Below are 24,649 nucleotides of genomic sequence, written 5' to 3' on the forward strand. Positions count from 1 at the left end.
ACATACCTTGAGGGTACTGAGGAGGTTAACTACATAGGAGGACAAGGGAATTTTCAGAGCCGCGACTTTAACCAGAATTTCCGAACCCACCCTAATCTATCCTACCGAAGCACTAATGTCGAAAATCCTCAGGATCAGATCTATCCACCGAGACCTCAGCAGAACAACTTCACGCAAGGATTTCAAGCCAAGGGGACGGGATTTGGAGGATCAAACTTTCATCAAAAGCCTCAAGCAAACAATTTCGCACAAGGCTTTCAAGCACCGCAACAACAACAAGCTGCCCAGCAAGAAAGCCAATTAGAGTAGATGATGCAAGCTCTGATAGATAATCAAAAGAAAAATGCTGGAGAGATCAATGTCAAGATAGACAACATGTATTCCGAGCTGAATGGGAGGATAGAAACGTTGAACACTCACGTTAGGGTCATAGAAAACCAGGTGGCCCAAGCTTCAGCGAGAGTCAAAGCACCTCCAGGAACACTACCAGGCAAGTCTGTGGCCAACCCAAAATAATTCCTGAACGCCATTACTCTCCGAATTGGGAAGGAGATAGACGAACCACTGCTGACAAAAAGGACTGACCGATCCTCTGAGCAGACTGGCCGATCCGAGGTACCCGAACAAAACAGTGACCCAGTTAGAAACACCCAACAAAATGCGGATGATGTTGTGAGTCCGGGTGCCAGTGAAGCTGGTAAAGAGCCCGACAACAAACCCCAGCGAACGTATACGCCCAAACTTCCTTTTCCAACCCGGCGTAAGATGAAGATACAAGAGCGTGAGTATGCGAAGCTAAAATCAGTAGTAGGTGAGCTTCAAGTTCGACTACCATTCATCGAAGCAGTGCGAATGGTTCCATCTCTCAAGAAGTATATGAAGGAAATCATGACCGATAGACTCAGCCTGGAACAAGGAGTGATGTATCTTACGCATGCATGTAGCGCCATGCTCCAAAACCGAATGCCTGAAAAATGTGGGGACCCAGGCCCTTTTACGCTACCCTGCACGATTGGAGAGCTCAAGTTCAGTCACTGTATATGCGATCTTGGAGCCAGTGTAAGTTTGATGCCATTGAGTGTAGCGACTAGACTTGGGTTGTACACCTTTAAGCCGATGCAAGTCACCCTTGTCCTAGCTGACCGTTCTACTAGACGTCCAGAAGGGTTGTTGGAGAACCTTCCAGTACAAATTGGGAATTGCTATATGATATGCTCAAATTTAACCCTGAGCTACTCTCTCAAATTAAGAGATCAATTGTAGTACTTAGGGATCGAATCCACAAAGACTCCAGATTCACACAATAGATTTAATAATCTTTTAATTATGCTAAACAGAAATATTTTAATTAAATTGCAAAATAAAACATAAAATAAAAGAGATGTAAATTCAGATGGATGAAACGTTAGGCCTAGGGAAATTCTCAGGAAATCATGGAAAATCAGATCAATTAATTAAACAAGCAGGATTCAATAATCAAGCACCGTTCTTGAACTCTAAACACAATTATAAAATAAATCAGTTCTCACTGCAAATATTATCTAAGTTTTAAAACCCGAAAATTCAAATCTCTTTGCAAAAATCAAGTTAAAACCAGCAATAAAATCAAGTTTAGATAAGTTCACAAAATTACTAAATCAAATCTCTTTGCAAGAAGTAATTTTGCTCACCAAAAGTTTTTGTCAGGAAAATCAATTATATTCTCATATCTTATTATATAAACATTGGTTCTCAAAGTTAGTAACTCACCAGATCGTGACACGTGTTAGTTTTAACGATTAAAGATTAAAATTAAAAACTCACCAGATCGTGACACATGTCAATTTTATCGATTTAATATCAAAGTTAGTAAATCATCAGATCGTGACACGTGTCAATTTTAACGATCAGAAATTACATTTTGCAAGCTTGGTAAAACAAAGCATAAGATAATTGTAATTTTATTATATTTAAAAAAACAACTAAGATAAATATACTGTGTGCCATCCACATCAAAGTTTCACTATTACAAAGATTCTCAACCACTGCCTGGTAAAATAAATATACTATGTGTCATCCATATTTGGTCGTATAATTATACTATATAACCTAACACATTAAATTTTATGTATTTATTTGCACAAAAAAATAAATAAATAAATTTTATGTATCTATGGTTAGCCAATTTCGGACACTGAGTACTGCAACAAGATTTGAATTGAAGTCTGAACTAATATTTTTATTTTATTAAAAATCTTATTATAAAATTGGGTTTTCAAATCAGCCATTAACATGATCATGACACGTGTCAAGTATACTGATGAGATGTTGACATATGTCAAAAAATTATTATTTTTCAAAACAGCTAATTAAAAAAAAAATATTAAATCTAAATAAAATTTACATGTTTATATCTAAAAAAAAATTTCTAAATCAAATAGGAAAATTAACAAATCTAATCTATTTTCCATTGTACGTTACTTATATTATACGTGTTTAAAAAGAATAACATAAGTTACGTCAAAAGAATTATTATTTTTCAATGATAGGACAGCTAATTAAGAAAATAACATTATATCTACATAACATTACATGTTTATATCGAAAGCTTTGATCTTTGATTTTTGATTTTTTTTTTTCTGATATAATTTTGCCGATCTATTGTGTGGGTCTTTTATTCGTGCGAGTTTTTCAATGGAAGCTATCAGATGCAATGGAATGAAATCGAAGTATATAATGCCCGCTAATTTAATCGAGGATGGAGATACTGATGGAGGTTCCAAAAGTGATTCTACAGTTGGTAGCATTATAAGTTTGGAAGATAAGTCAGTGGTTGATGTTTCTGGTGAAAATTTAGAGTTGTCTTTTCTGAATAATGTTGATGATTCTGGTACTGAAACAAGAGCTGCTTGATCGAGTAATTGAGAAGTGGTTTCAAACTTGGGAAGTTGGAATGGTATACCATTTTAAAATTGGTTTCAAACCGGATTTATGTGGTTTTCGATCGAATTAGGTTCGTAAACCGTTTAAACCAGGTATATGAAGAAATATATGAGAACTTTTGATTCGGGTAAAAATAAGTTGAGAATTTATGATTCGAGAATATTTGAGAAGAGGTCATAGCTTTAAGTTGTTTTGGTACAATTGGATACTTCTGAAGAGTAAATAAGTTATTGATCCTTAACGTAATTACGACATATGTCATGTTTTGGATTGTATATAAAGTTTCTATTTTGTATATCTGAATTATCTAAGACTTATATACCATCCTAATTATAATTTTCAATTTTTTATTTTTATTATATTATATTAACTTTCTTTCAATTTCTCAACTTTGATCGGGTTAGTCATAAAATCATTGTAATCAAATAGATAATTTTCACCAGTTGTTCATCCAAAATATCTTTAGAGTAAAAAAAAATTCATGGTTAAAGAAATTATGTCACAAAACACTTTTAGTAATTATAAGAATTATAATTATGCCAAAATGAAAGTAAAACAAAGTAAAATTTGTTTAATTTGTTTAGAAGACATTTTATAGGTGGTGATAAAGAGTATACTTTAACAATAAATTAATTTTGGGTGTAAGAACATATTTTTAATGGTAAAATATAGAGTAAAATTGTACATGGTTACTTATTAGATGTTGCCTTGATGACTTTGTTGCATATAAAATATTTTGTGAATAATTTGTGAAACGTTTTTGAAATTTGACAATAATAAAATTTATAATGATGAGTATTTGGCAAAAGTTTTTGTGGGATATAATTTAGCTTTTGATTATTGTAATAATTGTTATAATATATTAAATATATAAAAATGTAAATAAATTTACGAAGGTAGATACAAATATTATCTAACTTAAATTATTTATATATTTACTTTAGGAAATAATTTTTTTTTACATATTTTCAAAAAATTGTTTAAGGTTTAGGATTTATTTTCTTTAACAATTTTTAAACCCGCACATCGTGCGGACCCTTATCTAGTCAATCAATAATTCTAAGATCTAAATCCAGATGACTAATCAAAGATCTAGCATTAAGAACAACCTATGGTGAAGAACAAGAAAGATAATGAATCCAAACAATTAATCAATCTAACAATCCATGAAATCTCTAATGAGAAACCCTAAACCTAACAAGCAGATCTACTCAGATATAATCAATGAAACAAAAATCATATTCTGAATAAATTGCATTAAGAAATTAAAAGAAGAAGAAAAGGAGTTTTGAATCTTCTCTGGAAGGAGTCTTGATTCTTCTCTCCAAAAACTCTCTAAAATCTCTCAGGGATCTCTCTCAAAAGTTTCAGGAAAAATAAAGGTTAGGTCTAAACAATGACCATAAAAATCCTATTTATATTCCTAAAAACGTCCAGGGACTAATGATGCAAATATGGAAGACTTTGGGGCAGTTCTGTAAATCTTCAAAACTTGTGGGAAAACTTCCGATTTCTTCTTTGGCTCTACATCGATCGACACTATGGCTGCATCGACCGATGCATACTCTGAATTCGTCTCCCAACTTTGCAGCTTCAGCCTTAATGCTTGATTAAGCTTCAAATCTTCTTATTTAGCTCCATTATGCTCCCATCCATGCTAAATCCTATAAAGACTCAAAAGACTCTAAAAATACCAAAAAGACTCTATAAATAAGACTTATATCATGGCTAAAAACACCTAAAAACCATGATATATCACTATATACCTACAAACTTCATTATTCTGAAGCTTGATGAGGAATCTAAAGACCCTATCCTACTAGGTAGTCCTTTCTTGGCTACTGCAGGTGCAATGATCAACGTCCGAGAAGGGAAAATAGATCTGCACATGGATGATCTGGTACTGCAATTTAATCTTCGAAAGCCGCTAAAAAGCCGACCATTGACGGCCAAACCTTCTGGGTTGATACGGTCGAAGAGATAGCAACCGAGATCTATGAAGAGGTTTGCTCAAACGACAACCTAGCAGTAGCATTAACAAAGGAGGAACCAGAGCTTGGATACTTAGCTGAGGAGACTGTCAGCATGGCAGAGGCCCTTAACGCTGCAGCGCCCCTCGAACGTGAAGTTTTGTTCGTCAACATACGGACTGGATTGCCCGATCCAGCAATGGGATTGGCCAATCCGGTCTTTTCTGTGAACATCACTGACGAATATGGAGGATCAACCATTCCTGTCTCTAGATTAGCTGATCCCAGCCTTAGCACCGCAATCGAAGGTGACCATGAGGATTGGAGCGAGCTGAAAGCTCCAAATCTGGATCTGAAACCACTCCCCGAGGGCCTCAGGTATGCCTATCTTGGACAAAATTCATCTTATCCAGTGATTATTAATTTTAACCTGAACAATGTTGAGACTGCACTCTTGCTCTGCGAGTTGAGAAAATACATGAGAGCTTTGGGCTACTCTCTAGATGACATTTCAGGCATTTCACCAGAATTGTGCTCTCATCGAATCCATCTGGAAGACCCGTCTAAATCCTCTATTGAACATCAACGAAGATTAAATCCGAATTTGAAGGAAGTTGTGAAGAAGGAGATTCTCAAGCTTTTAGCCGCAGGTGTAATTTTTCCAATCTCCGACAGCACATGGGTAAGTCCGGTGCACATAGTGCCGAAGAAAGGTGGAGTAACAGTCGTTGCAAACGAAAAGAATGAATTGATCCCCACAAGGACTGTTACAGGGCATCGCATGTGCATTGACTACCGCAAGCTAAATGCCGCCACTAGAAAGGATCACTTCCCCCTCCCTTTTATTGATCAAATGCTTGAATGACTTGCTAATCATCCTTATTATTGCTTCTTTGATGGCTATTCAGGTTTCTTTCAGATCCCAATCCATCTGGATGATCAGGAGAAGACAACGTTCACCTGCCCCTATGGCACATTTGCCTATCGACGAATGCCTTTTGGGCTGTGCAATGCACCTGCCACTTTCCAGCGTTGCATGATGTCAATTTTTACTGCTTTGATAGAAGATATCATTGAGGTATTTATGGATGATTTTTTGGTTTATGGCTCATCCTTCTCTGTTTGTTTGTCTAAATTGTGCAGGGTCCTTCAACATTGTGTGGACAAACATCTTGTTCTTAATTGGGAGAAATGCCATTTCATGGTCAATGATGGGATTGTTCTTGGGCATCGTATTTCTGCAAAAGGAATAGAAGTGGATAAAGCTAAGATCGAAGTGATGTCCAATCTACAACCACCCAAGACGGTGAAAGATATCCGCAGCTTCCTAGGCCACGCTGGATTTTACCGGTGGTTTATAAAGGACTTTTCCAAAATCGCTAGACCCCTCACCCAGCTGCTTTGCAAGGATAACCTGTTTGTGTTTGATGGAGGATGTTTAGAAGCTTTCCTTACCCTCAAACAGGCTCTTATCTCAGCTCCAATAGTTCAACCACCCGATTGGAATCTGCCTTTCGAAGTCATGTGCGATGAAAGCGATTTTACTGTTGGAGCAGTTTTGGGATAGTGCAAGGATGGTAAGTTACATGTCATCTATTATGCTAGCAGGACACTCGATGGAGCTCAGACAAAATATGCCACGACAGAGAAAGAACTCCTCGCCATAGTTTTCACGTTTGAAAAGTTCAAATCCTACTTGGTCGGCTCTAAGGTAATTGTCCACACTGACCACGCCGCCCTGCGCTATTTACTCACAAAGAAGGATGCTAAACCACGGTTGCTACGATGGATCCTCCTCCTGCAAGAATTCGACCTTGAGATAAAGGACATCTTTCTAGGCTGAGGATCACTGCTGAGATCCCTATCGATGACCGACTTCCTGAAGAGAATGTCTATGTGGCTGCGGCATATGAGGAATGTTTCAAAGAGAAAGCTGATGCTAAGGTTCTTCAGCAGATTAACGATGATTCGCCATGGTATGCCGACATCGCAAATTATCTGTGTTCTGGAGAGGAACCCCCTGACTTTACTGGTTATGCGAAGAAGAAGTTCTTGCGGGATGTGCAGCGTTACTTCTGGGATGAGCCGTATCTTTACAAGCATTGTGCCGATGGCCTTTACAGAAGGTGTGTCCCAGAATCAGAAGTTCCGGGAATTCTTTTTCACTGTCATGGGTCCAACTACGCAGGGCACTTTCCTACATTCAAAACCGTAACCAAAGTACTTCAAGCAGGCCTATGGTGGCCCACTCTGTTTCGTGATGCAAATGATTTTGTCTCCCGATGTGATTCTTGCCAGCAACGTGGGAACATAAGCAAAAGGAATGAGATGCCACAGAAACAGAGTGGTTGTACATACTTGTGACCCTTCCCACCTTCCTATGGCAAGCTTTACATACTTGTGGCTGTATACTATGTCTCCAAATGGGTAGAAGCATTGGCGAGTCCCACGAACGATTCGAAGGTCGTTCTCAAAATGTTCAAACACATAATCTTTCCACGGTTCGGTGTCCCGCGTGTGGTGATAAGCGATGGAGGAACTCACTTTATCAATAAACTCTTCGAGAATTTTCTGAAGAAGCATGGAGTAACACACAAGGTCGCTACCCCATATCACCCTCAAACTAGTGGGCAAGTGGAGATCTCGAACTGTGAAATTAAGAATATCTTGGAGACGACGGTGAATTCAACACGCAAGGATTGGTCTGCTAAACTCGACGATGCTTTGTGGGCCTATCAGACCGCTTATAAGACACCTATTGGAACCACACCATTCAAATTAGTTTATGGGAAAGCCTGCCATCTACTTGTCGAGTTTGAATATAATTCACTTTGAGCAACAAAGCAAATGAACTTCAATGTCAAGACCGCGGCCGAACGACGTCTGATTCAACTAAATGAGCTTGATGAGATCCGCATGAATGCATATGAAAGCACCAAGATCTACAAAGAGCGCACTAAAGCGATGCATGGCAAGAAAATTGCCAAAGGATTTTGCTTCTAACGACTTGGTTCTACTCTTCAACTCTCGTCTACGGCTTTTTCCTGGCAAGCTACATTCTCGTTGGTTTCGACCTTTCCGCATCAAAGCAGTTATGCCCTATGGAGCCATCGTTTTATGGAACCATGACGGTAAGGAGTTTACTGTCAATGGTCAACGCCTCAAGCCTTATCTCGCTGATCACGACCCCATTGAGGAAACTATTATTCCTCTGATGGATCCCCACGCTTCCTGAGCAGCAAGAAAAGTTAGGCTCGTGACTTTAAACAAGCGCTAATGGGAGGCAGCCCAATGGGGTTAGTTTGTTTCTTCCCCTATTTTTTCTTGTTTCTTTTAGGATTTTTGGTTTGTTTTATTTTCTTTTAGGAGTTACCCGCTGATAGTAGTCATATTGAGTCTTCATGGGACATATTCAAAGCGCAGAAGACGCAAATCTCTTACAAACAGAGTGTTCCCCAGCCATTAAGGATCGACCAATCTATTTCTAGATCAGTCAATCTCCATCCAGGTAAGTGGTTCGAGGGAAAAAGAGAAAAGAGAAGGAAATCGGTTTAATCTGGTTATCAGACTTAAATTGAACCAGACTAAACCGGATCCGTGTCCACTACCAGATATTTAAACCTAATTTTATCTTCTTCCTCCCTTCCCTCTCGCCGCCCCCGATTTCGACACCCACCTCTCTCCTTCTCGATTTTTCTTTGATTTGTTGAGGTGTGGATTCACTCCACTTGGATTGAATCTTTTACATATTCCCACTTTTAGACTCGAAGTCAAACAAGGTAAGTTCTTCTTTTGCCTATTCTTATGTTTGACTCTCGGCGATCTCAAGGTTCAATTTTGGTTGTCCATGACTCTTTCAATTCTCCTACCTATTTGATCTCTATTTGAGGTCTATGAAAGTTTCGGAACTAGATTTAGGCTGTTGTGGCTTGGATTTAGAAATAGGCTTGTAACTTGTGTTGGCTGATTAGGAGAAGTTTCAATTGATTTTATTATCTTACTTCTTGAAATTCTTTTCTTTTGCAGCAAATGCCTAAACGACGACGTAGTGGTAAGGAACCTGCAACTCCTTCCGCCGAGCCACCAACCCGCGTTTGGAATGATGAGGATGCCAAGTGGTTGAAATTGCTGAGTCAATGCAAGATGGAGCCAACTAGGTTTGCTGATCGAGAGCTTGTTGAGAAGATGGCCATACTTGCGGATTTTGATGAATTGGTTAAGAACATGGGGTTTGGTTCTTTTGGTGAGAAGGCATGGGACTTACATGAGAAGCTTGCACGCGAGTTTCTTGCCACTGTGAGGGTCGATCTGTCTGCTGGTCCTGATTCGTTGGCTGAGCATTGTTCGCTCAGCTTCTTTTTGTGCAGGAAGCACTACACCATCTCCATGTTCGAACTTTGTGACGTTTTTGGTTTCCCTCGGCACAAGCAATGCAAAATGGACAATCTCGAAAGCAGGTCAGATGTTTGGAACCTGATTGGATCTGGAAACTATGTCTCGCGCGGAGCCAGGCAATCCCGCATTCGCAACCCAGTCATTCAGATCATAGCTAAATTCCTGAGCAACACCATTTATGCTAGGGCTGAGACTAGCACATTGCAGCTACCTGAGTTGTGGATGTTCTTTCACGGTCTTCGTCGGTTCCTGCATCCTCCGACTTCTCCAGTCCACCATCAAACTCATGACGTTAATTTTGGATTCTTACTTTCTAAGGAGTTTGAGCAGGTCCGAAAAGACATGGCTAAAGCAAAGAATAAGAGGATACTCATCGGTAGTTTGGTGACTCCCATCATCGACTATTGCGGCACTGTTTCATCCAGTTCGATCCAGAAGACAAAGCTCCTTGACCTTAAGTTCCTGTTCACTAGTGAGATTCTTGTGCGTCAGAATTTTGTCTACCAATTTTAGGATAATGCTGGTAAATTTCGGTACATGCGGATTCCTATGCCCTCCTGCATTTCATTTCGCAAAACGGAGAACATTGCCTTTGAGCCTCCTGAGTTAGCATTGTGTGATCTTGACGAAGTCGTCTGGATGGAGGAGAGTGGCTATGCTACCCGCAAGCCCCCACGCAGTACACAGCCGGCAGCTGCTGCCGAGTCCTTACACCATGCTCACTCATTCCCACCATTACCTCCTTTTGATGTCAGTCAGTTTGTTTCTACCCCACCTATTCAAGAACCTCACTTTGAGTTTGAACGGTGGGTCTACGACACTCAGAGGAAGAACAACATGCTGCTCACTCGACTGGCTACTTGGCTTCAAGGACTCGCTCCTTCCTGTTTTGCACCACCACCGTCGGATCCCACTGCTACCTATGACGACGAGGATGCAGCTACTGAGCCTCTCTGTTCTGACCGTTCCGCGACCCTTCGCCCTCTCACTAGACTGTTGTTTCATCACGGGTTCCCCTTTCTCTTTATCTAGGATTTTATTTTTACTTTCTTTTTGTTGGCGGTTCCCTTTCTTGGCTTTATTTTCACACTGGGACGGTGTGAAGTAAGTCTGAGGGAGGGGTGTCTCCAAGTTGCTAACTATGTTTTCTTTGGTTGTTTTTCCTTTTGGTTTTGTTTCATTTGAGTCGTTATTATCGAGTCTTTATATATATATATATATATTAAAAAAAAAAACTTGGAAATTATGAGCTTTTCTAGGAATTTCTGCTTTGATCTAACACCCTTATGATTACTTTTGTACTTCTGATTTTGGAATGAAGCTTGGAATGAACATGAGCAGGTTCAACACGCCCCAAAAGACACTCGCTAAGGAGGACAATAAGTTGAACTGGAAGTTGTCTCTAGCTTTGACAAGACTTAACCAGATTTAATTGCTTACCTTGGGGCTTGGTATACATCAGACAAGACTCCTCCCTTAAGCCTTACAAGACATGCATCTCCTCACAAAGTATGCTTCCCCTCTCTCTTCCCTTCAATACTCATAAAGTAAAAAAAAAGGAAGAAGAAGAAAGAAATAAAAGGATATAGGAAATAAAGAAGTGAGCCAAGGGGTGTGCGTAAACCCATACATCTTTCGGAATTCATGGAACCTGTCCGCAAGAAAAGAGAAAAGGATTGATAAAAAAAATACAATGATACCCTAGAAAATTAGGGAAAAATCAATCCTTTGGAAGTGAGAAAAGAGAGAGGAAATGGAGCATATGAGGAGGTCTTTGGCGATAAAAGGTTGAAGGAGTCAAAAAGTTCAATGATTGATACTCCCATGGTAAGACCGCACCTTTTTATTAATCTGATGTAGAGAGACAACGATGGGGAGACTGAGGGTTCTCTAAGGCTGTGGAGTTCAGAGTAGGGAGTGTTGATCCTAATCATGGGCAGAGTACATAAAGTAGTTCTTAATTTGATGTGATGAAGAGTGCAAAGAAGAAGTTTCTAAGAATATGTGAGTTTCCACTTTCAAACCTTTTCTTTGTTCTTGAGTTTTTGTCTGTTCTTGCTTGAGGACAAGCAAAGATTCAAGTCCGGGGGATTTGATGTGTCTGTATTTTATAGGATTTTAACCATAGTTTTTACACTTGTTTTGAGTCTTTTGTTAAGTCCAAGTGTGGTTTTAGAGTCTTTTTAGTCTTGTGTGAGTCTTTACAGGTTCTAGGTGACTTTGGAAGGAATCTGAGAGCTTTGGGGATGAAAACATGCATCTGGAGCTAAATTGGTTGAAGACTGATCGAAATAGCATGCAGATGAAGTGAGAGCAGAAAAACATTCCGGATCGGCTGATCCGCATTTGAGATCGGCCAATCCCGTACCCGAAGCAAGTTTTCCTTTTATGTTTTAAACCGACTTTTAGGGTTTTATTTTACTATTTAAGCAAGAGACTCGACCTCTAGACATACAACTTTTAATCTACGCTGATTTTGAGTACTTGTAAGCTTGGGAGAAGATCTCTAATCCTTTGTATCTCTTTGGAGAAGATTTCTGAACCCTTTTACTTCTCTTTGCAATTCAGTTATGATTTCTTCATCCTTGTTTTGCTGTTCTTTTATTTCTATGCCTAAGTAGTTTTACTATTGGGTTTCGGGTTTCAAAAAGGGGTTTATGATTCTCTAAACTTAGGCTTGTTAGATTTGGGGATCGATCTTATTGTTCTTCATCTATTGTTGTTCTTATTGCTTACGCTAGACTGCACCTAGATTAAGATCTTAGGTTCAATTTATCGTGGCATCGAAAGTGTTGTTGAGTTACTTGAAAGAAACATAGGTGAGCAAGGTGGAACTTAGCCAACGGAAGTTGAAGTTGAGGCACCTTGTGAACGAATCAAACTTGGACTTTAATGCTTGCTTGTTTAGCTAGATTCAAACGGAAGTTTAGGGTCTAGTTATTTCTTGCATAGTTAGCTAACGCTGCGGAAGTAGGTTAGCTTTATAATCAAGATTTGAGTTCAAGAACGGTTTTTAATGTTTTCCCAATCTATCATCTAAATTTGTGGTTGTATCCCCTAACTGAATTCCCTACGCCCAATTTCCTTCTTTGATTGCAAAAACTCTTTTTATTTTCCTGCTTTTAATCGGTTACTTAGAATACAATCTTTCTTTTGCCTTAGCTATATTTGGTCTAAACAATTTCATAGTGCATTGTTTGGTCTCTGTGGATCTGACCCTAAAGTGTTACAACGACACCACTGGATCGTGGTTGAGTGCACAATAGGTTTAATTGACCTTTGATCAGGTTTACCAAAGAAAAGGAAGTACATGGCATCAAGATCTTTCTAAAGCGGTCAACGAAGCAAAAGAATGGGTTAACTGCTGGTCTGAAGATACAGAAACTGCTCGAAACCATCGCCCACAACGATCACAACCCTCGCAATGGACAAGACCACAAGGAAACTATGTCAAATGTAATTATGATAGCCAATTCCGACAGAATACTAAACCTCAAGCAGGTTGGATAATTAGAGACTCCGAAGGATTTTATGCAACATCGGGACATAGTAAAGGTACAATATGTGACAGTGTTTTGGAAGCAGAACTTCATGCCCTGATCATTGCAATGCAACAAGCTTGGATACGGGGATACGAGAGAGTAATCTTCGAAGGAGATAATATAACAGTCACAAAACTAGTTATTGGAGGCCAGCTCAACTTTCGTGTACACAATTGGGTTCGTGAGATCAAATATTGGGAACAAAAATTCAAGGAAGTAACATTTACCTGGACACGAAGACATAACAACAAAGCTGCAGATTGTTTGGCTAAAGAACCTTTACTGAACAATATATCATTTAACAGCTATTTTTACAACCCAGGTTTTCTTGTAAACGTCCTCAATGAGGATCACTCTTTCAGGCAATAAAATTTTATCAGATGTTAAAAAAAAAATAAAACATAATATAGTTAACATATATTATAAAGTTTATGTAAGCACGGGTTGATAGACGAGATGCATCTGTTGGTTTAAGTATCCCTTGGTTTAAGCGTCTCTTGGTTTAATATATAAAGACGAGAAGTTGTCGAGAACAGGGTAGAAGAGAGAGAAACAATACGTACGAGAGAAACAGAGATTGAACTTGATTCAATCTTCTTCTTCTCTAAAATCATTTTTCTGGAAATCTCAGAGTAGGTTTGCTAGGGTCTTTGTAAGGTGTCAATACAGAGATCGATAGTTGTATCCTGCAAGATAGACACCCACTAAAGCTACTTACACCATAGTAGGGGTGAAATTCTGTCTTAGGAGATTGCGATCTGCAAGCCTCTATCAACGTACGTTTCAGTCTCGTAAGAAACAAAGAATTATCAAGTGAGTTGTAGTTAAATACGTGTATTCTGATCTGCATCTATATTCTGGGAACAACAATCTAAGACAAAATTTTCTCTTTGTTGTTTTGGAATTGATAGATGGATCAATCTGCTGCAGTTGTGAAGAATCACATTGAGAAGCCTTTTGTGTTCCGAGGAGTGGATTTCAAGAGATGGCAGCAAAAGATGTTGTTTTATCTAACAACATTGAATCTGGCACAATACGTGACTTCAGAAGCACCGGAACTACCGGTTGAAGGTGACATTTCAGATGAAATCATCAAGGCATCAGAGGCATGGACACAAAACGAGTTTTTGTGCAACAATTATATTCTTAATGCCTTGGATGATTCTCTCTATGATGTTTATCACATTTTCCAAAGCCCAAAACAGTTGTGGGAATCATTGGAGAAAAAGTACAAGTCTGAAGTTGCAAGTGCCAAGAAAATCATCGTTGGAAAGTTTCTGAATTTTAAGATGAGTGACACCATTCCAGTGGTGAAACAAGTTGAAGAAATTCAAGTAACTGCTCATGAATTGAAGGATGAGGGTATGGGGCTGAATGAAACTGTTTCCTACCTTTTAAAATCTTACAAGGTGGTCTTGTCGAATTGCGAACGCTGAGTTTGAGGCGGAACAAGTTCAATTGTTCTATACCGTTGTCCGTATCATGGTTAGTGAAGCTCAAAACGTTTGATGTTCAGAACAATTCCTTGTCTTCTAAGATTCCAGACGGTATTGGGAACTTAGTCAGTCTATCAGTTCTGTCTTTGAGCTTGAATAAGTTGTCGGGTGGAATTCCATCGTCGATTCGGAATCTGAAAAATCTTGAAACCCTTGAGCTTGAGAATACCAATGGCTTGTCAGGTCAGATTCCCACAGCTTGGTTGTTTGGTCTTCAGAAGCTGGAGATATTGCGGCTTGGAGGAAACAAACTCCAGTGGGACAACAATGGTTTTTCCTTTCTACAGTCTAAGTTAACACATCTGTCACTTAGGTCTTGTGGCTTACAAGGGAATATTCCGGATTGGCTCAAGAATCAAACAAGTCTTGTTTACTTGGATTTGAGCATGAACAGACTCGAAGGACGTTTCCCCGCATGGCTATCTAATCTGACCATTGGAATAATAATTTTGTCAGACAACAGACTCTCAGGCTCACTGCCTCCACATTTGTTTCAGTCTGGGAGCTTATCATGTCTTGTACTATCAAGGAACAATTTCTCTGGTCAGATCCCTGATACGACTCCCATATCATCATCTATCAGGGTACTCATGTTGTCTGAAAACAACTTCACAGGATCAGTACCAAATTCTATTACAAAAGGCTACACGACGTTGTTGGACTTGTCTAAGAATAGATTATCAGGTGAATTCCCAAGGTTTGGTCTGCCCAAGAATAGATTATCAGGTGAATTCCCGGGGTTAGGTCCATACCTTGTGTGGCTCGATATATCTTCCAACGAGTTCTCTGGGGATATTCCATCTTACTTCGGGAGTGCCATTAGTATGCTCTTAATGAATGACAACAATTTCAATGGTGAATTTCCTAAGAACTTCAGAAATCTCTCACGTCTGATCCGTCTTGATCTCCATGACAACAAAATCTCTGGAGAGTTTGCGAGTTTAACCTCCCGGTTGCCTTATTCTCTAGAGGTTCTTAGCCTGAGAAACAATTCCCTTAAAGGTTCAATCCCAGAGAGCATATCAAATCTCACAAGGCTTCAGGTCTTAGATCTCTCTGAGAACAATCTGGATGGATATCTCCCTTCATCTCTTAGGAATCTTACATGCATGATAAAATCTCCTGTGAGCTCATCTTCGGCTATGCGTCTCCTTTTCAGCTTCAATACCGACGTAGAAAGGTTAATAGACATCAAAGCAAAAAATATATTTAGTCTTGTAGTGAACTGGAAGAAATCAAAACAAGTTATTTTCCAGAGAAATTTCTACCTCTACACTCTCATAGATCTCTCCAAGAACAAGCTACACGGAGAAATCCCAGCGTCTTTAGGCAATCTCAAAAGCCTAAAGCTTTTGAACCTCTCCAACAATGAGTTCTCGGGATCAATCCCACAAAGTTTTGGAGATCTTGACACGCTAGAGAGCTTAGACCTTTCACACAACAACCTCATTGGCGAAATCCCGAAAACGTTATCCAAGCTAAGCGAGCTGAATACTTTAGATTTGAGTAACAACAAGCTTACAGGTAGGATCCCTGAAGGTCCTCAGCTAGACAGATTGAATGATCCAAACATTTACGCCAACAACAGCGAAATCTGTGGAGTGCAAATCCAAGTACCATGCTCTACGCAGGAGATGGAGCCATCAAATGAAGAAGAAGAGGAAACAATGTTTTCATGGAAAGCTGCAGCCATAGGTTGTATTTGTGGATTTCTTATAGCACTTGTGTTTATGTACAATGAGAAGATGTGGAAGTAACAAATTTTGAGTAATATTTAAAATAATTTTTTTTTCTATCATAAGTTTATTGAAAGTTTATGAACGATGTTTACAAATTAGTAATATGTTGACTTAACAAAAAAAATTGTAATATGTTCAATATTTTACATCGTATGCATCTCATAAAAATTCATAATTAAACATTATTTGTGGGAATTGTTTTCTTTTTTTGTTTGGTTGCCAAAAACATTATACAGTATGTTGGAGACTTGGAGGGAGTTGTTGTTATAGTAAAGTTTGTTTCTCTTATATTTAAATATAAATGCATTTAACATTCTAACACCATTTCAAATCAAATACTTTACAGGTATAAATTATTGGCTTAATATATCATTTTATCAAAATCATGATTGATTTAAAACAATATTTTAGGCTATTGAAAATTTGAAATAAAAAGACAACAGAAAAGAAGTCGATGCTAGCAAAAATTCTAACAACTTCCCCTCATTGATGCTTTTGAAAGACTTGGAAACCTAATAACGTCAAGGAATCATCAAAAAACTAATCTTCAAATCTTGTTGTTCTCGCTTGCTAGTAGTTAGACCTTCAACATTGCTTCCTGAAATTGGCATGGCGGAGCCTCGAAAGAGGTAAGAGAAAACTCGTGGAAACGACCCGGTGCCGAGATTGCCGAAAAGGAAACGACATAGATCCGGTGAGGTCTGCCAAGAGCCGCCCAAACGGATAAAAGCCAGCCATAGTTGATGAGGAAGCCAACCAACCGGTGTTGAGGAAACCACCGATGTCGGATAGAAAGCCGGCCAAGGTTCATCATGGGGACATAACGGTGCCAGACGTAAGCGGGACATCGTGGCTGAGAAAGCCAAACGATTCCTTACATATAGCTTACCAATTCGACGGTAGAGATCCGCCATGGCTGGAAAATTTCATTGTCGTTAGAGGTTAGTCCAAATCATGCTCTATGTGAACTCTGTAAAACTAATCACTCTTTTGAATGCTTCGTTTTGGGTTATTGAGCTTCGATTATATATTTCTATAAACACTCATTTCAATTTGAAAGAAAGGGGAAAAAAATATGTATCAACGAAATTCTGTTACGTCACTACTGCTGAATACGTACACTTTTTGAAGTTGTGACCTTGGGTAGATTTCGTTTTTTTGTGGTTATGAAGGGAACATTTTTTTACTGTGTTGTATGTGCTTTAGGCTTGATTGGTGACTAACTAGTTGTATGCAAAAGGGAATGATTTCTATACTGTAGTTTGTGTGCAACACAGATCTGCTATTTTTATTTTTAATCAATTTAGTTAATTTTGGCAATGTGATTGTTGCGGTGTTTTTTTGCAGTGGGCGATTGTGTCCATTGGATGCTGGTAAGCGGTAAGCCTCCATCTGTGGCGCGTGTTGAGAAGATTGAAGCAGATGCTAGGAACAATGTGAAGGTGCATTGTCGTTGGTATTACCTTCCTCCAAGGAAAATGTATTGTTCACACCTTTAAAAACTACACTAGGCTTGAAAATGTTGGAGCGGAAGATTATTATTGTAGTTTCGAATACAAAGCTGCGACTGGCGCATTTACCCCTAATCGAGTTGGAGAGGAAGATTATTATTGTAGTAATGAAACATGCATTTTTCTCTCCTGTATTTTCCATGAGTTTTTTTTATTTATCCTTTTAGGATTTACTTGGCTCTACAGGTACTGCAAATGTGAAATGCCGTATAACCCAAATGATCTGATTGTGCACTGTGAAGGGTGCGGTTTTTGAGTTTATGGGATTTACTTGGCTCTACAGGTACTGCCAATTTCGCCTTTTATGCGTTTTTGAGTTTTATACATCATTTTTGGGAACAGTTATACATTGTTAGTTTGGTGAGAGCATATAATCAAATGTCATATGTATATCTTTGTTGTGTTTTTTAGACAACTGTGGAGTCAAGTCAACATGATGGAAATTTCAACAACATGAGGTGGAAGACCCGAAAAGTCATATTTGTTCGGATTTCAGTCATTTTACCAATCAACTTGGAATTGTTATAATTACAAAGCAAGACAAAGAAGACACAGTAAGTGGCGAACCGCAAAAAGCTTTGAGAAAAAAATGCTGAAGCCATGTCCTCTCTCCTGCTTGCTCTTCATCTTCTTCTTCGTCTTCTTCATACCCAAACTATCTTTCTCTTGCCCACAAGACCAAAGACAATCCCTTCTCGAGTTCAAGAACCTGCTGATGACTCACAATGTCAACAACTCCAAAGCTGAAATCGACTTAATGGGACATTTCAAGACATGGAGGCCAAACTCCGATTGCTGCAAATGGCAACTTGTGAGATGTAACGCTCGTTCGCCTTCAAGAGAAGTGATAGGCCTAGATCTGAGCGCTATTTCCGATTATGGCAAGGCGGACCTCATTTATACACAGAACATGGTCTCAGTGAGTTTAAGCATTCTGAGACCGGTCCTGCGTATAAATTCTCTCGTTACGCTTGATATCTCGCATAATTACATACAAGGAGAGATTCCTGGAGATGCGTTTGAGAATATGACCAGGTTAATCTCTCTTAACATGAGTTATAATCTCTTTAAATGCTCTATCCCTCCTAATTTGTTCTCTTTGAAGAATCTTCAGTATCTTAACATAAGCCTGAGTGGTTTTGAAGGAGAGATGCATGGAGATGCGTTTTTGAACTTGCCACGGTTGATCTCCCTTGACATGAGTTATAATCTCTTTAACGGCTCTATACCTCCTAAGTTGTTCTCTTTGAAGACTCTTAAGTATCTTAACTTAAGCTTAAGTGGTTTTGAAGGAGAGATTCCTGGAGATGCGTTTGTGAACTTGACCAACTTGATCGCTCTTGACATTAGTTGGAATAGCTTGAACGGCTCTATACCTCCTACATTGTTCTCCTCTTTGAAGACTCTTCAATATCTAAACTTAAGCCAGAATGATTTTGGAGGAGAGATTCCTGGAGATGCGTTTGTGAACTTGACCAGCTTGATCTCTCTTGACATGAGTAGGAATAGCTTGAACGGCTCTATTCCTCATGAATTGTTCTCTTTGAAGACTCTTCAGCGTCTTGACTTAAGCAACAATGTTATAGGGGGTTCGTTGAGTGGTGACATCAAAAAGCTCAAGAATCTGCAGGAACTGATCTTAGATGAGAATCTCATCGGTGGAGACATTCCTCCAGAAATAGGTAAACTAGAAAATAAATTCTCAAAAACTAAAAGTTATGAAGATTGAAGCTGTGTTAAACTGTTTCTTACCTAAATCTTACAAGGTAGTCTTGCCGAACTTCGGGAGCTGAGTTTGAGGAAGAACAAGTTCAATGGTTCTATACCGTTGTCGGTATCACGTTTAACCAAGCTCACTAAGTTTGATGTTCAGAACAATTCCTTGTCTTCTGAGATTCCAGAGGGTATTGGGAACTTAGTCAATCTATCGACTCTGTCTTTGAGCATGAACAAATTGTCGGGTGGAATTCCATTGTCGATTCAGAATCTGAAAAACCTTGAAACCCTTGAGCTTGAGAATAACAATGGCTCGTTACGTGAGATTCCCACAGCTTGGTTGTTTGGTCTTCAGAAGCTGAAGATACTGCGGCTTGGAGGAAACAAACTGCAATGGAGCAACAATGCCTTTCAACAGACTAAGTTAACACATCTGTCACTTAGATCTTGTGACTTAGAAGGGAATATTCTGGATTGGCTCAAGAATCAAACAACTCTTGCTTACTTGGATTTAAGCATGAACAGACTCGAAGGAAGTTTCCCCGAATGGCTAATTAATCTGACAATCGAAGTCATAATTTTGTCAGACAACAGACTCTCAGGCCCACTGCCTCCAAATTTGTTTCAGGCTCAGAGGTTATCATGTCTTTTACTGTCAAGGAACAACTTCTCTGGTCAGATCCCTGATATAATTGGCGTATCACAGATCATAGTACTCATGCTGTCTGAAAACAACTTCTCAGGATCAGTACCAGAGTCTATTACAAAGAGCTCCTTGCTGAATTTGTTGGATTTGTCAAAGAATAGATTATCAGGTGAATTCCCGAGGTTCAGTCCCGAGTCACTCCTTGTGTGGCTCGATATATCTTCCAACGAGTTCTCTGGGGATGTTCCATCTTACTTTGGGGAGTCCATCAGTATGCTCTTAATGAGTGGCAACAATAATAGTGGCGATTTTCCTCAGAATTTCAGAAATCTCTCAAGTCTGATGCGTCTTGATCTCCATGACAACAAAATCTCTGGGGGCTTCCCGAATATTATATCCCGGTCTTATTCTTCTCTAGAGGTTCTGAGCCTGAGAAACAATTCCCTCAAAGGTCCAATCCCAGAAGGCATATCAAATCTCATAAGCCTTCAGGTCTTGGATCTCTCTGAAAACAATCTTGATGGATATCTCCCTTCATCTCTTGGGAATCTTACATGCATGATAATGTCTCGTGTGAGCTCATCGTTGTTGTCTATGCGTGTAGGTTACACCAGCAATACCGACGTAGAAAGTTTAATAGACATCAAAACACAAGATATATTTAGTCTTGTAGTGAACTGGAAGAAATCAAAACAAGTTCTTTTCCAGAGAAATTTCTACCTCTACACTCTCATAGATCTCTCAAAGAACAAGCTACACGGAGATATCCCAGCTTCTTTAGGCAGTCTCAAAAGCCTAAAGGTTTTGAACCTCTCCAACAACGAGTTCTCTGGATCAATCCCACAAAGTTTTGGAGATCTTGACAAGCTAGAGAGCTTAGATCTTTCACACAACAACCTCTGTGGAAGAATCCCGAAAACGTTATCCAAGCTAAGAGAGCTGAATACTTTGGATTTGAGTAACAACAAGCTTGCAGGTAGAATTCCTGAAGGTCCTCAGCTAGACAGATTGAATGATCCAAACATTTATGTCAACAACAGCAAAATTTGTGGAATGCAAATCCAAGTACCATGCTCTACGCAGAAGAAGAAGCCACCACATGAAGAAGAAGAAGAAGAGGAAGATGAAGAAGAGGAAATAATGTTTTCATGGAAAGCTGCAGCCATAGGTTGTCCTTGTGGATTTCTTATAACACTTGTATTTATGTACTCCAATGGAATGTGGAAGTAACAGAAATTACTACTCATCAAAAATATTTAAAATAAATTTTTTTACAAAATTTTCTTCTATCATCAGCTCGTAACCAAAAAAAAAATTATGATGATTACAAAAACAAGAGGTTGATATGAAAATTAAAATTAATTATTTTGTTGCATCTCAGTAAAAATTTGAAGTTTTTATTATTTGTTATTATTATTATTTTTTGCCAAAAACACTATTTGTTGGATTTTGCTAAATAAAGTTTTACTTACATATAAAATAATAGATGTGATGCATAACACAATTTCAGATTGCATTTTTTACATGTATTAGTAATTTGACTTGATATTATAATGTATCATCTTTAATCAAAATCATTTTGTTTAAAAATAATTTTTAGGCTATTAAAATTTCGAATAAAAGACAAACAAAAAAAATACAATATTGTTTCTTCTACTCTGTGTTAGAAGTTTTTTTTTTTAAATCTTATAAATTGTTTCTGAACAAAACTTGTAATAAATGGCTCATATTTTAAGTTTGGGAAAAAAACAACAAAAATAAAATGAAAAAGGAAAAAACTTCATCTTCTCCGAGAGGGAATCTAGGGTTCTAGATTTATCTCTTCGTTCCTCTGTGATTTCTTCTTCTTCTTCATCCCATCGATCTCAAGCTTCTTCTGATCTTATAGAAAGTGTCAATCTTTATACATTTCGAGAAACCAAACAAAAACCCAGCTTAATCGAGCTAGCGAGTCGGTGGAAAACAAAAACCTAAGATATAATGGCGAAAACTCGACCTGGTGTGGCTTCTTCATCGGCGAAGAGCAAGCTTGGCAAGAAAGATATCGACTCGTATACTATCAGAGGCACCACCAAAGTTGTTAGAGGTTAGTCCAAATCAAGCTCTATGTGAACTCTGTATAGAATAAATCACTCTTTTGGGTAATTGCAGATTTCTATAAACTGATTTTTTGCTTTGAATTTTTGGATGCAAGCCTCTTGCTTTGTCTCTACCAAGTAGTATATAACACTCAATTGAAAGGGGGGAAAAAAAATCTGTTCTTTTTATATAAACTTTATTGGATGCTTTGAGGTTTGATTCAATGAAGTTGTGTTACGTCACTACTGCTGAATACGTACACTTTGGAATATGTACTTTTATGCAGAATGTGATCTTTTGGTAGATTTCGTTTTGTTTTGGAGTTTATGAAGTGACATTTTTTTACTGTATTGTATTTGCCATTTGGAAAGTGTGTGCCTTGGGCTTAATTGGTGACTAACTAGGTGTATGCATTGCATTATACAATGAAAAGGAACGATAATGCTTATGATCATTTGAGTATACTGTGTGGAATACAGATATGCTGTTTTTGTTTTTATCAATTTAGTTGAACTTGGAAATGTGATTGTTGAGGTGGTTTTTTGCAGTGGGTGATTGTGTGTTAATGCGTCCATCGGATGCTGGTAAGCCTCCTTATGTGGCGCGTGTTGAGAAGATTGAAGCAGATGCTAGGAACAATGTGAAGGTGCATTGTCGTTGGTATTACCGTCCTGAGGAATCACTTGGGGGAAGGAGACAGTTCCATGGAGCCAAAGAGCTCTTCTTGTCTGATCACTATGATGTGCAAAGTGCACACACCATCGAAGGGAAATGTATCGTTCACACCTTTAAAAACTACACTAGGCTTGAAAATGTTGGAGCGGAAGATTATTATTGTAGATTCGAGTATAAGGCTGCTACTGGCGCATTTACCCCTGATCGAGTTGCTGTGTAAGTAGATATATAGTAATGAAGCTTGCCTTTTTCTCTCCTGTGATTTCCATGAGTTTTATTTATTCTTTTTGGGATTTACTTGGCTCGACAGGTACTGCAAATGTGAAATGCCGTATAACCCAGATGATCTGATGGTGCAGTGTGAAGGGTGCAAGGACTGGTAAATGCTAATCTTCATCATTCTATTTCACCTCCTTGTTTTACCAAGTATAGTTACTCAACTTGTAAGATATAATTCTGATCATAATATACTCTTAGAAAATTGCTATTCCTAATCCGGAACAACTTGCTTTGTGTAAAATTTCGGATATAAATGGTCTCTGGTACAGAAAAAGTCAGATCTCTGTATCATTCTTCTAGTTGAAAAGCCTATAGCTTTCTTGGGGAATTTGTTAGGAAATCATTTATGTTGCTTGTTTGCTTTTATTACACCGGAAAATACTGGGTGCTCACTGTTTGAGCTCCTTGTGATGTCAGACTAGTCAGAAGAGTTATTGCGTGATATGTTATTTTCATTAAATTGTAGGAGTTACAACTATGTCATTGTAGGTATCACCCAGCGTGTGTAGGCATGACGATTGAAGAAGCAAAGAAGCTGGAGCACTTTGTATGTGTTGAATGCAGCTCTGATGAAGATGGAGTCAAAAGATCTCAGAACGGGTTTGCTTCATCACCAACCAATGATCTTAAGGTAGGTTTTGTCTTCTTCGTGTTTTTTCAACTTCAGTTGTTACTTTGATAGCATCATAGCAATAAGCTTTGCCACCATCATTGACTCTATTTTTGAGATCTTAGTAAACCCACAAAAACCAAAATTCCATTGTTGATCTCTTCTCTCATCCGGATCAAATCCGTTTGTTTTAAATGGTATGCTTGAAACAACTTGTTCTGGTGTTAACAACAACTTGGTGTGTTCAGGTGGAAGCCAAGCGCCGGAAAAGATGATCGCGGGTAAGAGCCTCTTATGAGTAGTAAAAGTTAACTTGAAGCTCTTTGGGTGCAGATTTAAGTTAATTAGGGTTTTGTCTTATCGTCATTTGATGTTGTGAAAAGAGAGAGAAAGAAGAACCAGAGAGAATGTGCAAAGAGCTGTATAGCCGAAAATTTCATGGGGATAATAACTTAAAAATGTTTCAACGCACCTGAGAGATTTTTTTTTACTGTGGATTGTTTTTTTCTGAGATTGAGAGACTCAAAACGTTGGACACACTTTGCCTCCGGCCAACTCAAATAAGTAAATATCAGATCCGACAGGAATGGTTAGTTAGTGTGCCTACCCGCCAGGTCGGTTTGTCATGCGAACGCAGATTGTGATAACCAGGTCGGTTTTCTGCTGATAAAACCATGTCTAAACCGATGTCAGAGTTGGAACACAAATTAAATAGGTGCATATCTTTTTTTTTTTTTTTAAGTTCTTAACAGAAGTAGAATGCAAGCTAACTTTATGTTTAGTACCTGATTAAGAAACATTTGTCGCCGATAATTTCACATTTTGATTAGAAATATCTATGTATAATCCTAACAGTGTAGCTTATAATGAAAAAGGAAAAATATTTGGAAACAATAATAGAACTTACTCTTAACATTAAAACCAAAGAAAAAAAAAATAAAAAATTAATAGAACAAGAGGAATTGCAATGTATATGTAACCAACAAAAAATCTTTAATTCAAAAACTAACTATACTAACCACAAATCTATCATATTCTATGTATATTATATATTATTGTCAAATTTACC

The 24,649-nt window shown here is 38.4% G+C and overlaps 4 protein-coding genes across 5 annotated transcripts; all 4 read left to right on the plus strand.

The window, feature by feature from the left end:
* Window positions 13,741-16,082, plus strand: LOC104709718 (receptor-like protein 12). The gene is made up of 2 exons (XM_019228790.1): window positions 13,741-14,191; window positions 14,320-16,082. The coding sequence occupies exons 1-2, from the start codon at window positions 13,741-13,743 to the stop codon at window positions 16,080-16,082; spliced, it is 2,214 nt and encodes a 737-aa protein (XP_019084335.1).
* On the plus strand, window positions 16,607-18,066 carry LOC104707585 (chromatin remodeling protein EBS-like). Its single transcript, XM_010423957.2, has 4 exons — window positions 16,607-17,005; window positions 17,412-17,544; window positions 17,762-17,858; window positions 17,987-18,066. The coding sequence occupies exons 1-3, from the start codon at window positions 16,846-16,848 to the stop codon at window positions 17,829-17,831; spliced, it is 363 nt and encodes a 120-aa protein (XP_010422259.1). The 5' UTR covers window positions 16,607-16,845; the 3' UTR covers window positions 17,832-17,858; window positions 17,987-18,066.
* LOC104707584 (LRR receptor-like serine/threonine-protein kinase GSO1) lies at window positions 18,100-21,178 on the plus strand. Of its 2 annotated transcripts, XM_019228553.1 has the most exons (3): window positions 18,100-19,257; window positions 19,342-20,429; window positions 20,542-20,842. In XM_019228553.1, exons 1-3 carry the CDS (start codon window positions 18,165-18,167, stop codon window positions 20,563-20,565), a joined length of 2,205 nt encoding a protein of 734 aa, XP_019084098.1. In that variant the 5' UTR covers window positions 18,100-18,164; the 3' UTR covers window positions 20,566-20,842. The 2 variants fall into 2 exon arrangements, with proteins under 2 accessions (XP_019084098.1, XP_010422258.1); XM_010423956.2 differs by having other exon boundaries at window positions 18,102-19,257; window positions 19,342-21,178.
* LOC104707583 (chromatin remodeling protein EBS) lies at window positions 21,665-24,167 on the plus strand. The gene is made up of 5 exons (XM_010423955.2): window positions 21,665-22,023; window positions 22,565-22,907; window positions 23,002-23,070; window positions 23,460-23,601; window positions 23,829-24,167. Exons 1-5 carry the CDS (start codon window positions 21,918-21,920, stop codon window positions 23,853-23,855), a joined length of 687 nt encoding a protein of 228 aa, XP_010422257.1. The 5' UTR covers window positions 21,665-21,917; the 3' UTR covers window positions 23,856-24,167.

Source organism: Camelina sativa, chromosome 8, assembly GCF_000633955.1.
Source record: "Camelina sativa cultivar DH55 chromosome 8, Cs, whole genome shotgun sequence".
In the NCBI taxonomy this organism is placed as follows: Eukaryota; Viridiplantae; Streptophyta; class Magnoliopsida; order Brassicales; family Brassicaceae; genus Camelina; species Camelina sativa.